This window comes from Mustela putorius, unplaced genomic scaffold, assembly GCF_011764305.1.
Source record: "Mustela putorius furo isolate JIRA1106 unplaced genomic scaffold, ASM1176430v1.1 tig00000275_pilon_pilon_pilon, whole genome shotgun sequence".
NCBI classification, from domain to species: domain Eukaryota; kingdom Metazoa; phylum Chordata; class Mammalia; order Carnivora; family Mustelidae; genus Mustela; species Mustela putorius.
In genome coordinates this window covers 22,221,456-22,235,624 of record NW_025421341.1, presented here as the reverse complement: position 1 = coordinate 22,235,624, position 14,169 = coordinate 22,221,456, and the positions used below count along the sequence as shown (strand labels likewise).

At 46.8% G+C, this 14,169-nt stretch overlaps 1 protein-coding gene across 2 annotated transcripts; it reads left to right on the top strand.

The window, feature by feature from the left end:
• Positions 1 to 6,458: 6,458 nt before the first annotated feature.
• On the top strand, positions 6,459 to 13,831 carry LOC101678099 (C-X-C chemokine receptor type 2). 2 transcript variants are annotated; one of them, XM_013061538.2, is made up of 2 exons: positions 6,459 to 6,547; positions 7,910 to 13,831. In XM_013061538.2, exon 2 carries the CDS (start codon positions 7,918 to 7,920, stop codon positions 8,986 to 8,988), a length of 1,071 nt encoding a protein of 356 aa, XP_012916992.2. In that variant the 5' UTR covers positions 6,459 to 6,547; positions 7,910 to 7,917; the 3' UTR covers positions 8,989 to 13,831. The 2 variants fall into 2 exon arrangements, with proteins under 2 accessions (XP_012916992.2, XP_044934671.1); XM_045078736.1 differs by lacking the exon at positions 6,459 to 6,547 and adding an exon at positions 6,968 to 7,195.
• The last annotated feature ends 338 nt before the right edge of the window (positions 13,832 to 14,169 follow it).

Here is a 14,169-nt window from a genome sequence, read left to right as displayed (position 1 = left end):
TGGTTGGAGGTGAGAGAAACAGAGGGCAAGTTACTTGGGGGTCTCCTAGCCTCTAGAAATGGAATCCATCCTTCCCCCCCTTTCTCTTTTGGTTTTCTTTCTTCCACCACTCTATCCCATCCTAATCACCAAGCTGTCTCCTAGCACTTGGGATACAGTGATCTAGATAGGTAAGGATTTCTGCCTTCCCCAAGCTTATAGTCTAGAGACGTTAATGGTAGTATATGTAATACATACGCAGATTACAGAGGATGCTAGAAGTAGTAAGTGCTGTGAGAGGAGAAAAATGTTTGGGAAACAGCATAGCCAGGGACATCAGGAATGCTAGGGGAGGTGGAATTGTGAATAGGTGCACAGAGTGGGCCTAAGCGAGAAGGTAGCATTTGAACAAATTCTCAGAGGACATGGGGAAGTTACCTGTGGGAGGTCTGTAGGAGAGCATTCAGAGAAGAGTGGGCATTGGAAGTAATGCTCTAAGGCAGGAGCCTGGTTAATACAGCTGGACCAGAGCTCCAAGTGGGGGAAGGAGGAGGATACAGTTAGAAGATGCTATGGGCTGGATTATGTCCCCTCCCCCCCATTCATATGTTAGAGTCCTCAGTATGTCAGAATGGGACCTTAGAAATAGGGTTGCCACAGATGATAGTAGTCAGGATGAGGCCACCAGAGGGCGCCAGAATCCAACATGACTAGTGTCCTTCTAAAAAGGGGGAATTTGGACACAGACACTGACGTCCAAGGAGAGAGTGTCATGTGGCGATGAGGGCAGAGATTGGGCTGATGTGCCTACAGGCAGAGACAGGCCAAAGATGGCCAGCAAAGCAGCGGGCGCTAGGACAGAAGCCTGGAACAGATTTTCCCTTGCAGCCCTCAGGAGGAACCAGCCCTGCTGACACCATTGTCCTGGATATCCAGCCTCCAGGACTGAAAGACAGTAACTCCCTGCTGTGTGAACCACCCAGCCCACTAATAACCAGGGATGGTGAGGCAGGATCAGGGTGGGGGTGGGGAGTGATGGGGCAGGACTTAAAGGATTTTGGCTTTTTTCAAAAGAAGGGAATAGAAGAGCAGGAGGACTGGGAGGTCACTTCAGGAGTCTAGGTGAGAAGGGAAGGGCATGGGGGTCAGAGCATCAGTTGTAGGGGTGATGAGAAAATAGGAACTGGAATGCATTTTGGTAGAGCTGACAGAACTTTCTGGTAGATTGAATGTTGAGTGTAAGAGACATACAGGTGTCGACGATGAGTCAACAAAGTGGCCCGAGCTCCTGGAAGGACAGAGGGGCCATTTAGTGAGGTAAGATGAAGATTCTAATCTGCCTCTTCATTCCCCTCCACTATTTCGTTCATTTATTTCAAATATTCAACCAATATTTACTTGGTGCCAGGGCTGGCTGCAGCACCCAGTGCAAAATAAGAGCGTGGGACCCCTCATTCCAAAAGCAGGAGAAAAGCTTGTTTCTTTCTTCTATGATCATTCTCTTAACTGGACTCTGTTGTTTTGTTTCGTTTTTAAGTAAGCTCCACGTGTCACCCCAGTGCGGGACTTGAACTCATAACCCTGAGATCAAGACCTGGCCTTACTAAAGTGACGGAGCCACCCAGGTGCCCCTTAAGGATAGTCTCTAATGGACTCCATCTTTTTTATTTGCTATTTAAGGCTGTGCTCCCAGAGGCATAGGGCCCCTGTGGGGTGGGGGAGTGGGAGGCTGAGCCCAAAGAGGCAGTAAGGGTGGGACTGCGTGTGAGCTGAGTTCCAACCCCTGTCGCGCTCCCCTGTTGCACCAGACTTCACTCAGAAGACACCAGTTCCAAGATGAAGTTATTAAGAAGTTCAAGGCAGCGGACCGCAGAGCATTCTGCCCCCAGCTCAGGGCTCCTCTGAGCGTAGGACTCCATGTGGCTGCGCTGGTTATCCACCCACTTCCTGTTTGGCATCTACTCATATGTGTCACACACTTTGCGGGACACCAGGAATGCAAAATAGACTCCTTTATAGTTCCTGTCTTTAAGGAGGGGCAAGGAACGAAGGGATGGTGTATGAATCACTACTCTGTCCCAGAGTCTTGCCTGTTCCCAGCCCAGTAGGAGGGAAAGACTCCTAAAAATGATTCAGTAACACAATCTGGAAACCAGCACAGTGGAGAACCTGGGCGGGTGACACAGGAAGGGAGGGGAAGGAGGACGCAGGGCATTTGGGGCTGGAGGAGTTGGGAGCTCAGTGGACAGGAGACTCAACATCCTGGGTGTCTGCTCATGAGCCCAGCCGGACGGGCAAATTGGAGTGGAAGGGGGGGAAAGGACCATGAGAGGGTCCATTTACCGGGTTCCATTTATTTGTTTATTTATTTATTTATGGTGAAAATGGCTACGTATTTTTTAAAAATTGCCAAAGTCATGCTTATTTGAGAAATTGGGCAACATCAAAAGGTACAAACAAGAAAGCCACTCTCTATAAGCCCCCCACCCAAAGATAACTGCTGTTAACGTTTTGACTTTCTTTCCTATTTTTCCCGTGTGCCTACACACATTTATTACAAAGTGTTATCCTGCTGTACGTTCTCTTTGCTAACCCGCATTTGCCCTTGACATCCTATTATAGGTACCTTTCTGTAACATTAATTGTAGCTCTCCGTGTTGAGTTTAATGGACACACGGTGTTCCATTTTATAGATCTACTGTAATTTGTATAAAAGTTTTGGAAGCGTACTGCAGTCATTATGAACCTGTGTTATATAAACAAGCCTGTGATGAGCTTTGTCTTCCTTGCCACCTTCCCTTCCATTCCTCACATTAGGTGGGGTTTCAGGGTCAGAGGGTCTGCACTGTTCAGTATGTTCGATGCATATTCTCCCAACAGGACCGTGGGTGAGGGGTGCGTATGTGTATCAGGTCAGCAAAAGGTGAATGAACCTTTATTATCTGCCAGATACTGTGCTAAGTCCCTTACATGTATTAGCTCATTTCATTGATCCTCATGTCAGTTCTATGAGCTAGGCACTACCTTTCTTCCCATTTTACAGATGAGAACGTGATGGCACTGAGCCTTGGAAGGGCACCACGGCTGACCAGGGACAGGGCTGGGATCTGCGGCGTGGTGGTCGGGTTCCAGGACCCGCACTCTACCCCTTCATCATCACACAGCACCATGAAGCCAGGATCCTGATCCCAAGTTTTATGGATAAGGATTTTTTTTTTTTAGTCTTTTTAAATCTTAATTTTAATTCCAAGAATAAAGATATTTTGATGCACATTAAGAAACTTACCCAAGGGAGTGCCTGGGTGGCTCAGTGAGTTAAAGCCTCTGCCTTCGGCTCAAGTCATGGTCCCAGGGTCCTGGGATCGAGCTCCTCATCGGGCTCTCTGCTCAGCAGGGAGCCTGCTTCCCTTCCTCTCTGTCTCTGCCTGCCTCTCAGCCTACTTGTGATCTCTGTCAAATAAATAAATAAAATCTTAAAAAAAAAGAAACTTATCCAAGATCATAAACCAATAAAGGAAGGTCCCGTATATGAAGCACCATCTGTCTGACTCCAAAGCCGAGATCTATGGGTCTTTGATGAAGATGTCTGAGTTCATTTGGGAGTGGGTTCTCAGACTGGTTTTTAGGTGCTTACTTTTCGAGGTTCCTCTTTGATTTCTGTTAGGCCTCGGAGGTCTGCACCTGCCTAGATCATACCTGTTAAGTCCTTGCTCACCCTGACTCTCACAGCCCGGACCCCATGAGGCGCTGACATCTCATCCTGGACCACTTGTTTTCTAGAACTCTTTCAGTGGGTCACAGTTTTGGTTGCCAGTGACAGAAAACTCGGCCTAAACTGGTCTTAACAGTGAAGAACTGAAAAGGACTTAGGGAGGTTTGCCTCTGGTTTGTTCAGGACTCTGGCTCTGTTTCTCGGTGATTCTCCCAGTTCTGCCTTCCTCTGTGTGTTAGTTTTGACTCCTGGTCTGGTTTGCCACTGATGCACCAAGATGGCTTCCAGCTGTAACTAAGACGCCATCTTGGCTTTTCCGTTGTCGCCAAACAGCCGTCCCAACCTTGGCTCTGCGGGGACCATCTTAGGTCACATATTTACCTTGCACCTGTCACTATGGTAATGCGAGTGATCATGGGGGAGGGGGTGAATCTTCTCCTCCTCCTCCCCCAGGTCCAAGCAGACTCTTCTGCAGGACCGTGAAGGGAGGCCAACGTGGACATCAAAGCTGACAGAGGGACAGGATAGATACACGTCCAGCCATGTTGTGCCGCTCACACGTTCTTGCATATGAAGCTTCCATTTTCTAATCAGAGTGGCAAGAAGGGGCCTCCGCATTTTGCCAGAGGACTGGCATTCAGGCGACACATGTCATAACAATCTTGATGGCACTGGATGTTCCGCACAGAATAGAAACATGCTTTCCTGCTAGGAACATCACAGATCTGTTAAAGAGGGAGCAGTTCTAAGTGGGAAGATGTGGTACGGAGGATCTGTCGGGTGGGCGGACTTGCTGGAACATTTTCAAGTGGGTAACATTTTCTTCCAAGCTCATGCCTTTTCCCTCCCGTGAAATGCTCTTGCCTTTCTCTCCTTCCACGAAGAGGAGAGTCCTTTTAACTCTTCTCCTCCAGATCACCTTCCCACTGGAGACCTAAGCTACCACCGTGGCTGCCTCCACAACCACCGAGAGGGACTGCTTCTCCTTTACTCCCTGGGCCGGAGGGCGGACCAGACCCTTCCCTCCTACCTCAGTCCTCCTTTGGATTAGGCTGGAATGTTGGACTGACTGAAGTCAGGGCTTAAGAAAAGCAGAAGGATGTTATAGACAAAGAGGGAATTAAAATACTAGCTAGAGCAGCTCCTGCCCTGGTCTGTCTCCTTGGGTCCCTTGCAAGGATGTCCTCCTGCCCGGCGACTACCACCTCCTGATGGTAGACACTCTCTTTCTCCATGGTCTCTGCTTACACTAGCATATTCCTAGGCATTTGGCAGCCAAACCCCACCATCTATTCTCTCCTGTGTTACCAGTCACTGTTTGCCGCCCCAGAATTACTTTTCCCCTAGATGATTAATAAGGGAATGTCCATTCCCTTCAGGGACTCCCCACTTCAAGTCCTTTCTGGTCTAGGCATCAGAACACAATAGTCCAACACCAGTAAAAGCAAAGCGTGGGTGGCCTCAGGGCAATCGTCTCCTGATGCTTCCTGCAACTTTGTATGAATGAGAAGAGAACCCAGGGGGAGAGCATGACTTAGCTTAGAAAACACGCTTGTCAGTGGCAGAATTTATGCATGGGGTTGTGGGGAGGGCATGATTAATGGGCATTCATGGTAGGGGCAGACTTTATACTGGAACAGATCGATGCTAAATTTAAACTCTAGAGGATGGTTGGAGAAGAACGATGCCAGGCAGACTGGCCTGGCAGTGTGGAAGTGAAACTTTCAGGCACACCTCATCTATGACTGTGTGGGCAAAAGCAACAGACACTCTGAATCAGGATGGTGACCTGATCCATGAATCATGGCAGGTCTGTCTGATGTTTCTTCTACAACGATGGATTGAGCACCTACTCTGTTCCCTGGCAGAGGATTGGAAGGTGGAGGAGAGAGGGTCTCTATTCTTTAGAAGCTCATGGGCTGGCGGGGAAGGTTGACTTATAAGTGTGTCATTATAATGTAGGGTTCGTGTTGTAACAGAGACGTGGTTACTGTACCAGAGGAGTAAAGCCAGGGGACACACGTTAACTGCTGGGAACAGCTGAGCCAGGTTCCTAGAAGACGTCCTTCATTCTGGGAGAGGAGCAAGATGAGCTTCACCCCAACTCCTCTGGTCACAGATTGGCCCAGCTCCAGTGGTCTCCCTGGGGTCCCTGCCCCCAGCCTCAGGCCATTCTAATCAACCAGTAGTTGAGAATGGTTGTGTTGATGTGTTGGGGTGGGTGGGTGGGTGGCGGTTTACTTCTCCCTCTGATCTTCATGACTGTCTCCAGCACTCCCGGGGGCCACCCCAAGGAAGCCTGTAGGAGAAGGAAAAATTGTGTGCTTGTTGTCCAAACGCAGCTCAAGGACAGCCCTCCACTTCCTTCCCACAATAACGTGTGGGGTGTGGCGGGCCCCTAGTCCCTCCTAAGTAGGGGGGTCTCCTACCAGAACTTCTTCTGAAGTATCTACTGTCAAGAGTAAAATCCTCTCCCCTTTATTCATGTCCAAGCAAGTCAGAAGCTTTCAAAGGTGATCAAGGGAATTTAAGGGATAAACAAGTGGACACGAATGCAAGAAGAAGAAAACAAAAGTAGTTATCCATGTGGAGAACTCAGATAGTGGACCCTTAACTCCATCTTCATGTCTGGTAGCCCTGCTTGGACATCTGGGTGCTGGGAGTCTCCGAAGCCCCGCGGTGCCTTGACTTCACTCTGTCCTCCAAATACGGACATGGGCGGGGCTCAGAGAGGAGGTGTGCTGTGACGAAGCTTCTCTATTTCCCTTTATTCATCAAGTTTCCTCTGACTGTTAAATCCCTCTGGTCTCTGAGCTCCAGCCTTCTACAGTTGGACACACCTGGCGGGTGCTTCAGGTAGGAAGCCACCTCTGTTGCCAGGACTTTCTTTGGGGAGGGAGACTTGGTTTGACTGTGTTTTAGAAAATGCATCCATGGGGCTCCTGGGTGGCTCAGTGGGTTAAAGCCCCTGCCTTTGGCGCAGGTCATGATCCCAGGGTCCTGGGATCGAGCCCCGCATTGGGCTCTCTGCTCAGTGGGGAGACTGCTTCCTCCTCTCTCTCTCTGCCTGCCTCTCTGCTGACTTGTAATCTCTGTCAAATAAATAAATAAAAACCTTAAAAAAAAAAGACAAAAGAAAATGCATCCATTTCTCTGGGACCTGAAGACTCTTGGCTTTCTGCTTCCTCCCTTGTGACCACCTATTCAATTCCGATCTCATAGGGGGCTGTGGTTGGTAACAAGGGGGGGCTACAGTCTTGTCACTTCCTCCTTTCACGCCTCTCCCTTTTTCGGGGGGGGAAGAGGCTTGCATTTTCCCAGTCTAATGTTTATTGCTTTGCCCTCAAATGCTGTCTTCTGGAAAAATGCAGTATCAGCAGGCAGAGAACATACTAGAATGTCTGTATCGGAATGAACTCAGAGAACCTCAGGCCTGCAGGGGACTCAGGGGTCATATACTCTGTCTCCCTCCAGTGGCAGAGGAGAAAGCAGAAATCTGTAAAGGTAAAACAACCCCCTAAGGTCACGCAGCTTATTATTGATAAATCAGCATAGAGTGAGGACTGGATCCTACCCAGGATTGGTAACCTTCCAAAGGTCTTCAGACTGTTTTCTGGAGATCTTGGGAGTTCTGGGGGCCCCACCTTAGCAGCTATGTGGGTGGAAATGGCAGCACCCCTTCCTTCCCAGCAGGATTTACACGTTGGTCTTTCGGTGTGATTTTGCTTCAGCAAAACCTTTCACAATTTGGAAAAATATTTGAACACTGCTGATGGTTCTGTGGATGTTTAGGGGGAACAAGGATGGGGACTCCTCTCTAATGACGATGCTATGAAATCGACCTCAAAAGAAGTTCAAAATAGAGGAGAGGGAAGGGCTTCTCCTGTTGCCAAACCAACAGAGAAGCAAAGCTATTCTTTTTTTTTTTTTTTAAAGATTTTATTTATTTGTCAGAGAGAGCGAGCGAGAGCGAGCACAGGCAGACAGAGTGGAAGGCAGAGTCAGATGGAGAAGCAGGCTCCCCGCAGAGCAAGGAGCCCGATATGGGACTCGATCCCAGGACGCTGGGATCACGACCCGAGCCGAAGGCAGCTGCTTAACCAACTGAGCCACCCAGGCGTCCCCAAAGCTATTCTGATAACTATTCTCACATCCTTGATAAGTGATTTCAATCTGAGTTACTAAATCACATTTCTTTCTCTTGAATCTTTCGACTAGATTGATCCATGATTTTCTCAATGGAAAATCTATGGAATGACACCGATGAATGGTATTACGATGAATTTGGAAATTTCAGTGGCACACCACCCACAGAAATATATGGTCCTTGTAGGATAGACACTGAGTCACTCAACAAGTATGCAGTGGTGGTCATCTACGCCCTGGTCTTCGTGCTGAGCCTGCTGGGAAACTCCCTAGTGATACTGGTTGTCCTATACAGTCGGCTCAGCCGCTCAGTCACTGACGTCTACCTGCTGAACTTGGCCATAGCCGACCTGCTCTTTGCCCTGACCTTGCCTATCTGGGCTGCCTCCAAGGCGAAAGGCTGGATCTTTGGCACACCCCTGTGCAAGGTGGTCTCGCTCCTGAAGGAAGTCAACTTCTACAGTGGTATCCTACTGCTGGCCTGCATCAGCATGGACCGCTACCTGGCCATCGTCCATGCCACACGCACACTGACCCAGAAGCGGCACTGGGTCAAGTTCATATGCTTAGGCATCTGGGCGCTGTCCCTGATCCTGTCCCTGCCCATCTTCATCTTCCGCAGGGCCATCAATCCCCCCTACTCCAGCCCGGTCTGCTATGAGGACATGGGCGCCAATACCACGAGATTGCGGGTAGTGATGCGGGCCCTGCCCCAGACCTTCGGCTTCCTCGTGCCCTTGGCGGTCATGCTGTTCTGCTATGGACTCACCCTGCGTACGCTGTTCCAGGCCCACATGGGGCAGAAGCACCGGGCCATGCGGGTCATCTTCGCCGTCGTGCTCGTCTTCCTGCTCTGCTGGCTGCCCTACAACCTGGTCCTGGTCGCAGACACCCTCATGAGGCTCCGGGTGATTGAGGAGACGTGCGAGCGCCGCAACGACATCGGCCGGGCCCTGGACGCCACCGAGATTCTGGGCTTCCTCCACAGCTGCCTCAATCCCTTCATCTACGCCTTCATCGGCCAGAAGTTTCGCCACGGACTCCTCAAGATCATGGCCTTCCACGGGCTCATCAGCAAGGAGTATTTGTCCAAGGACGGCAGGCCTTCCTTTGTTGGCTCTTCTTCAGCAAACACTTCTACCACCTTCTGAGCCCCTGGGCCCTGCTGGAGCGCCTCGGGGCACCTCCCGTGCCGTCGGCATCCATCCCGAGCCTCATGTCCACTGGTTGTTTCCAGTCTCTGTGTCAAAGCAGCTCCCGGTCGTGGTTACAGGAAGCTACTGGGGCCACGTCCTTTTCAGGCCCATTGGACGGTTTAGAAAGCCTGCCCTCGTTCCCCACGCCTCCCTATACTTCCTATGCCAGCTGCTAGAGCTCAGTCCACCCTAGCACTGAGCTCAAGCACTCTGGTGTCTGGGGCAGTTAAAGACATTCGAAAGGCATCCTTTCAGGTGACGACAGAAAGTTCCTACCACGAGGAGCCATTAGTGGCAAACAGCAGTCGTTGCTTTCCTGACTCTCCCTTTCTTGCTTGCTGGCAAAGCCCACCTCCCTTGAGGGAGGCCGAGAAGGACAGACACTCACTTTCCCAGACTCCCTTAGCTAGGAGAGGCCCTGTCATCCACTTCTGACTAGTAAGATTTCAGGGCAATAGTGTGCTGGTGAAAAGAAGTCAGGGTTTGTAGCATTTACCAAGTTGCCTGCATCAGCATGTTCCCACCAGGGCGATGTCAAAGGTTTTCACGTGTTTAGCAACTAGCTCACAAAAATTTAGGAAATGAATGGGCTGCTTTCACAAGCAGGTACAAACTGGCTTCAGGACACCATTGCTTAAGAGGAAGTCTGCTGGGTCCAGGGACTCCCACACACCCACATGTCCTTGGTTCTTGCCTTTGAATATGGTTGTGGGATATGATGTGACAAAGAGGCAAAAATTGTGCTCAACACACTTGGGCAGATGGAGTGGATGAGAACAAAGAGCCCAGAAGGAGACCCAAGCATAAATGGTCAATGATTTTCAACAAGGGTTCCCAAGAATATTCAGTGGGAGAAAGGATAGTTATTCAACACATGGTGCTGGGCAAACCAGTTATCCACAGGCACAGGAATGAACCTAGTCCCTTTCCTCATACCATATACAAAAGTTAATTCAATATGAGTCAAATACCTAATGATAAAAGCTGAATCTATAAAACTCTTGGGAGAAAACATAAGGAAAAGCTTCCTTTGGTTTGAGGTTGGAGATGGAGAGAAGTTCAGAGATGAGCTTTAGATCAAGGTTGAGAGTAGATCCAGGGATGAGGTTAGAGTTGGATGTGATGTGGCCGGGAGCCGAAGATGTGGTGGCAGCTTGGGACAGGTCAGAAAAGGATGGGTATCGGGAATAGAGGGAGATCCAGAATAGGGAGAAGCTGGGGCTGGGGTCAGTGAGATTCAGGGAGGCGCAATGGGGTTGGGACCAAGTATGGATGAGATGTAGGAACGGCATGAGTGTGTGAGTGTGGTGGGTCTCTGGGAGAGATGTCAGAACTGGAGTGAATGTTAGGGGCTACTGTTGTAGTCCAGTTAGTGGCTGGAGCAAAAAGACATCACTGGTAGAGTCACCATTTTCTGGGGAACATTGTCTAAGGTGCTTTTCTGGGCACCAGGATGGTGGTACCTTGGCTGTCCAGCCAAGGGTCTCCAAGTGGTTTGATGAGAAAGGAGTTAGGGCTCAAGCCCTAAGAGGTAGGTCTGATTCAGGAAAGAAGCTGGAAGAATGCAGAAGTCCAGGGAGGAAGGCTGGCAAATGGGTCTTGGAATCTTCCTTTCTTTTCCTCCTTCCCCTAATTTCCTTCCACCTCTCAACTGCGAGCTTAAATGCCCATCGTCCTCCACCTTCTGCTGTCCCAAAGATGACTCTGTCAGGGGCTTCAGTAAGTGAATAAGGATCCATATTGGGTCTGGGGAAACACAAATGACTCAAATACATCTGAAAAGATGCTTGGCCTCACTAGTAACCTGGGAAATGAGAATCGAACACCAATAAAACAATTTGGAATTGTTTTAAACAGGGAGGGATATATAGTTGATTCTCAAACAAATTGTGTGGGTCCACTGATAATGTGGATTTTTAAAATAAATACAGTAGTATAAACCTAGTTTCATCCTGATTTTTAAAAACTTTAAAGGCAATCTACTCCTCCAACATGGGGCTTGCACTCCCGACCCCAAGACCCATGGCATGGCCCACTGACTGAGTGAGTCAAGTGCCCCTTCATGATTTTCTCCAGGTCACTCTATTGTAAGAATATAGTATATAGAACATACAAAATATGTGTTCATCTATGTATGTTATTGGTAAGGATTCTGGTCAACAGGAAGCTGTTAACACTTAAGTTTTTGGGGAGTCAAGAGTATACATACAGATTTTCGATGGTGTGGTGGGGTCCATGTCCCTAACTTTCTGTTGTTTAAGGGTCAACTGTAGTCAGAACTCTCTTTGAACAAAGGCAACATTGTTCCATTAGAGTTTCAGTGCAATGTGTAATTCTCCAGTAGAGCTCAATACATAAATGATTGGGTTTCAGATCTGTAACAATGTCGGGATGTGGGTGCTGAAATAACAGGGAGTCCTGAAATATCAAAAGCAAGTGTTTCAACTACTAGATAGGGCAAGGTCAAGGAGATGGTTCATCTCAGAGAGGGGATCGGTGTCCAGGGTGAGGTTGGGATCAGGGATGGGATGCATCTTGGCAGGGAACTGGGGTGTCAGAGATGGTAGTGAGCCAGGGATAGGACTAGGTTAAGGATGTGGGGAACCTCAATGATAGAGTCAGGGACAAGGATTGGGATGTGAATGTATGTTCTGTTTGGTGCTTGCTGTTCGTAAGTTTTGAAAATTTGATTTGGGGGCACCTGGCTAGCTTGCTGGAAAGAGTATGTGACTCTTGATCTCAGGGTGGTGAGTTTGAGCCCCACCTTGGGTGTAGAGAATACTAAAAATGAATGAATGAGTGAACGAGCTTAAAAAAATAAATTATATAATGTTTTTAAAAAAAGAAAATTTTTTTGTAGGCTAGGTTAACATTTTCTAGACTCCATGTAATTATGTTGAAATATACTATTTTCTCCTACACTAGTTATCCGTCTGACAAACCGTGGCCCCTCACCATCCTTTGCCCAGTCCAGTGGCCTGTTTTTACTGGTTCCAGCAAAAAAGATTAACTGAGAGTCCAGGTTTTATTCCATAGGGGTTTCCCTGCAACTTGAATTTGAACTAGGGAATTTCAGAGGAAATGAAATAACTACCTCCTCTTTGGTCTAAGGGTCTTTCCTGAGATGTGTCTTCTCTGAGATGACCACTAACTGAAAAATCATGATGGATGACAGACTTTGCTGTTTCCATGCGGAAGATGGAGTGGCCAAAGATCTCTGGGTTTGGTCCTTCTAGAAAGCCACACGTGGCTAATGGTTATGTTCTCACCACAGTTGCTTTTATGTATCCTGGGACTCTGTTTTTAAACTCAAGATCCTTTTTCCAGCCTTGAGAGTAAACATGAACTTAAGAATTAAAAATGTATGAAAGAAACAGAATTTTTTCAGACTTTCTTAAATTAGTTTTTTAATCAAAATATTTCATGTACATTGTTTAAAAAAGTGAAATAGTTTTATTAAGCTTATAGTGAACATCAGCAGCAACCCTCTTGCCACACTCCCTGCAGAGAAGGAAACAACTTTCAACTCTGATAGTTGTTTCATTTAATAGTGGTGTACATATTTCTAAATATGCTTATTCAGCTGGCTTTTGATTTTTTTCTTCCAGTTTTAGATATCATTTATTGACTTTCTCCTTTAGCTTCTGAGGATTTAACACTTTTTCAAACTCTCTCGGGCAATTACTCCTGTTCAAGCAAATACTGCCCCTCCCATTCTCCCAGGACAGATAACTATGTTTTTTGGTTAAATCAACATTCAATGTTTTTGTTATAATGACTATATAAGAAATAATTCACAGTTGGATACAATGTTTGCATTTCCTTTCGTTGTATAAGTTCTGTCTTCCCTGGAATTAACAATAGGATTTTTTTTTTTTTAAAGATTTTATTTATTTATTTGACAGAGAGAGATCACAAGTAGATGGAGAGAGAGGCAGGCAGAGAGAGAGAGAGGGAAGCAGGCTCCCTGCTGAGCAGAGAGCCCTTGACATGGGACTCGATCCCAGGACCCTGAGATCGTGACCTGAGCCGAAGGCAGCGGCTTAACCCACTGAGCCACCCAGGCGCCCAACAATAGGATTTTCATCATTACTTTTTATTACATCATTTACATCATTCTCAAATGTCTCCCTGAATACCTTCACATTCATCAGATAGTCTATATGTATTTTTTTTCTTTCTTGGACACCTCTCTCTAGAGCCTTCATAGTCCTGTTTTCAACCCAGACAGGTTACTCTTCAGACCTATGCTTTTTTTTTTTTTCTAAATTGCTTTAACTACATTACCAGATTAATTTTAGAATCAGATAGCCAATTTCTATATTATCCTACTTGGATTTTAATTTGGTTTATGTTGAATCTGCAGATCAATTTGGAGAAAGCTGATATCTGAACAATATCGAGTTTTCCAATCCATAGCATGGTATCTTTATCCACTTTTTCTCATCTCTAATTTATCTAGGCAATGTTTTGTAGTTTTCAGTACACAGATCTTGTACATGTTCTTAAATTTATCCCTAAGTATTTTGTAGTTATTTGGATGTTATTATAAATAGTATTTAAAGTTTTTTTTCAGGTTTGGTTGTGGTTTTTGTTGTTGTTTGTTTGTTTGTTTTGGTTTTTTTTGCCAGTGTATAGAAGTATAATTGAGTTCTATGTATTGATCTTGTATTCCAGGAGCTCAGGAAATTCTCTTATTAGTTCTAGTGGTTTTATTTCTAAAGATCCTTTTGGGTTTTATACGTAGATAATCATGTCATCTGGGAATAAAGACAGTTGTGTTTTTTACTTTTTAAAATGTCTTTTATTTATTTATTTATTTACTTACTGCCTTAATTCGTTGGCTCTAGTATCTCCAGTACCTCCAGGTACCCTCTAGTACAATACTGAAAAGAAGTTGTGAAAGTGAACATCCTTGTCCTGTTTCCAGTCTTTGGAGTAAGCATTCAGTCTTTATTAAGTCCTGAGGTAAACCTTATGGCTAACCTTTATCAGGCTGACGAGGTTCCTCCCGTGAATGGGTGTTAAATCTTCCTCTTTCTTTAAGTGCTTACAGGCTTTGTGACCAAAGGCAGATTACTGAGCTTCCCTTTACTACTTTATAAAATGTGGATAATAACAATGTTCAGCTATTTC

Bases quoted from the DNA above. Each gene is read 5' to 3' on its own strand.
- LOC101678099 (XM_013061538.2), top strand. From the start codon at position 7,918: ATGATTTTCTCAATGGAAAATCTATGGAATGACACCGATGAATGGTAT.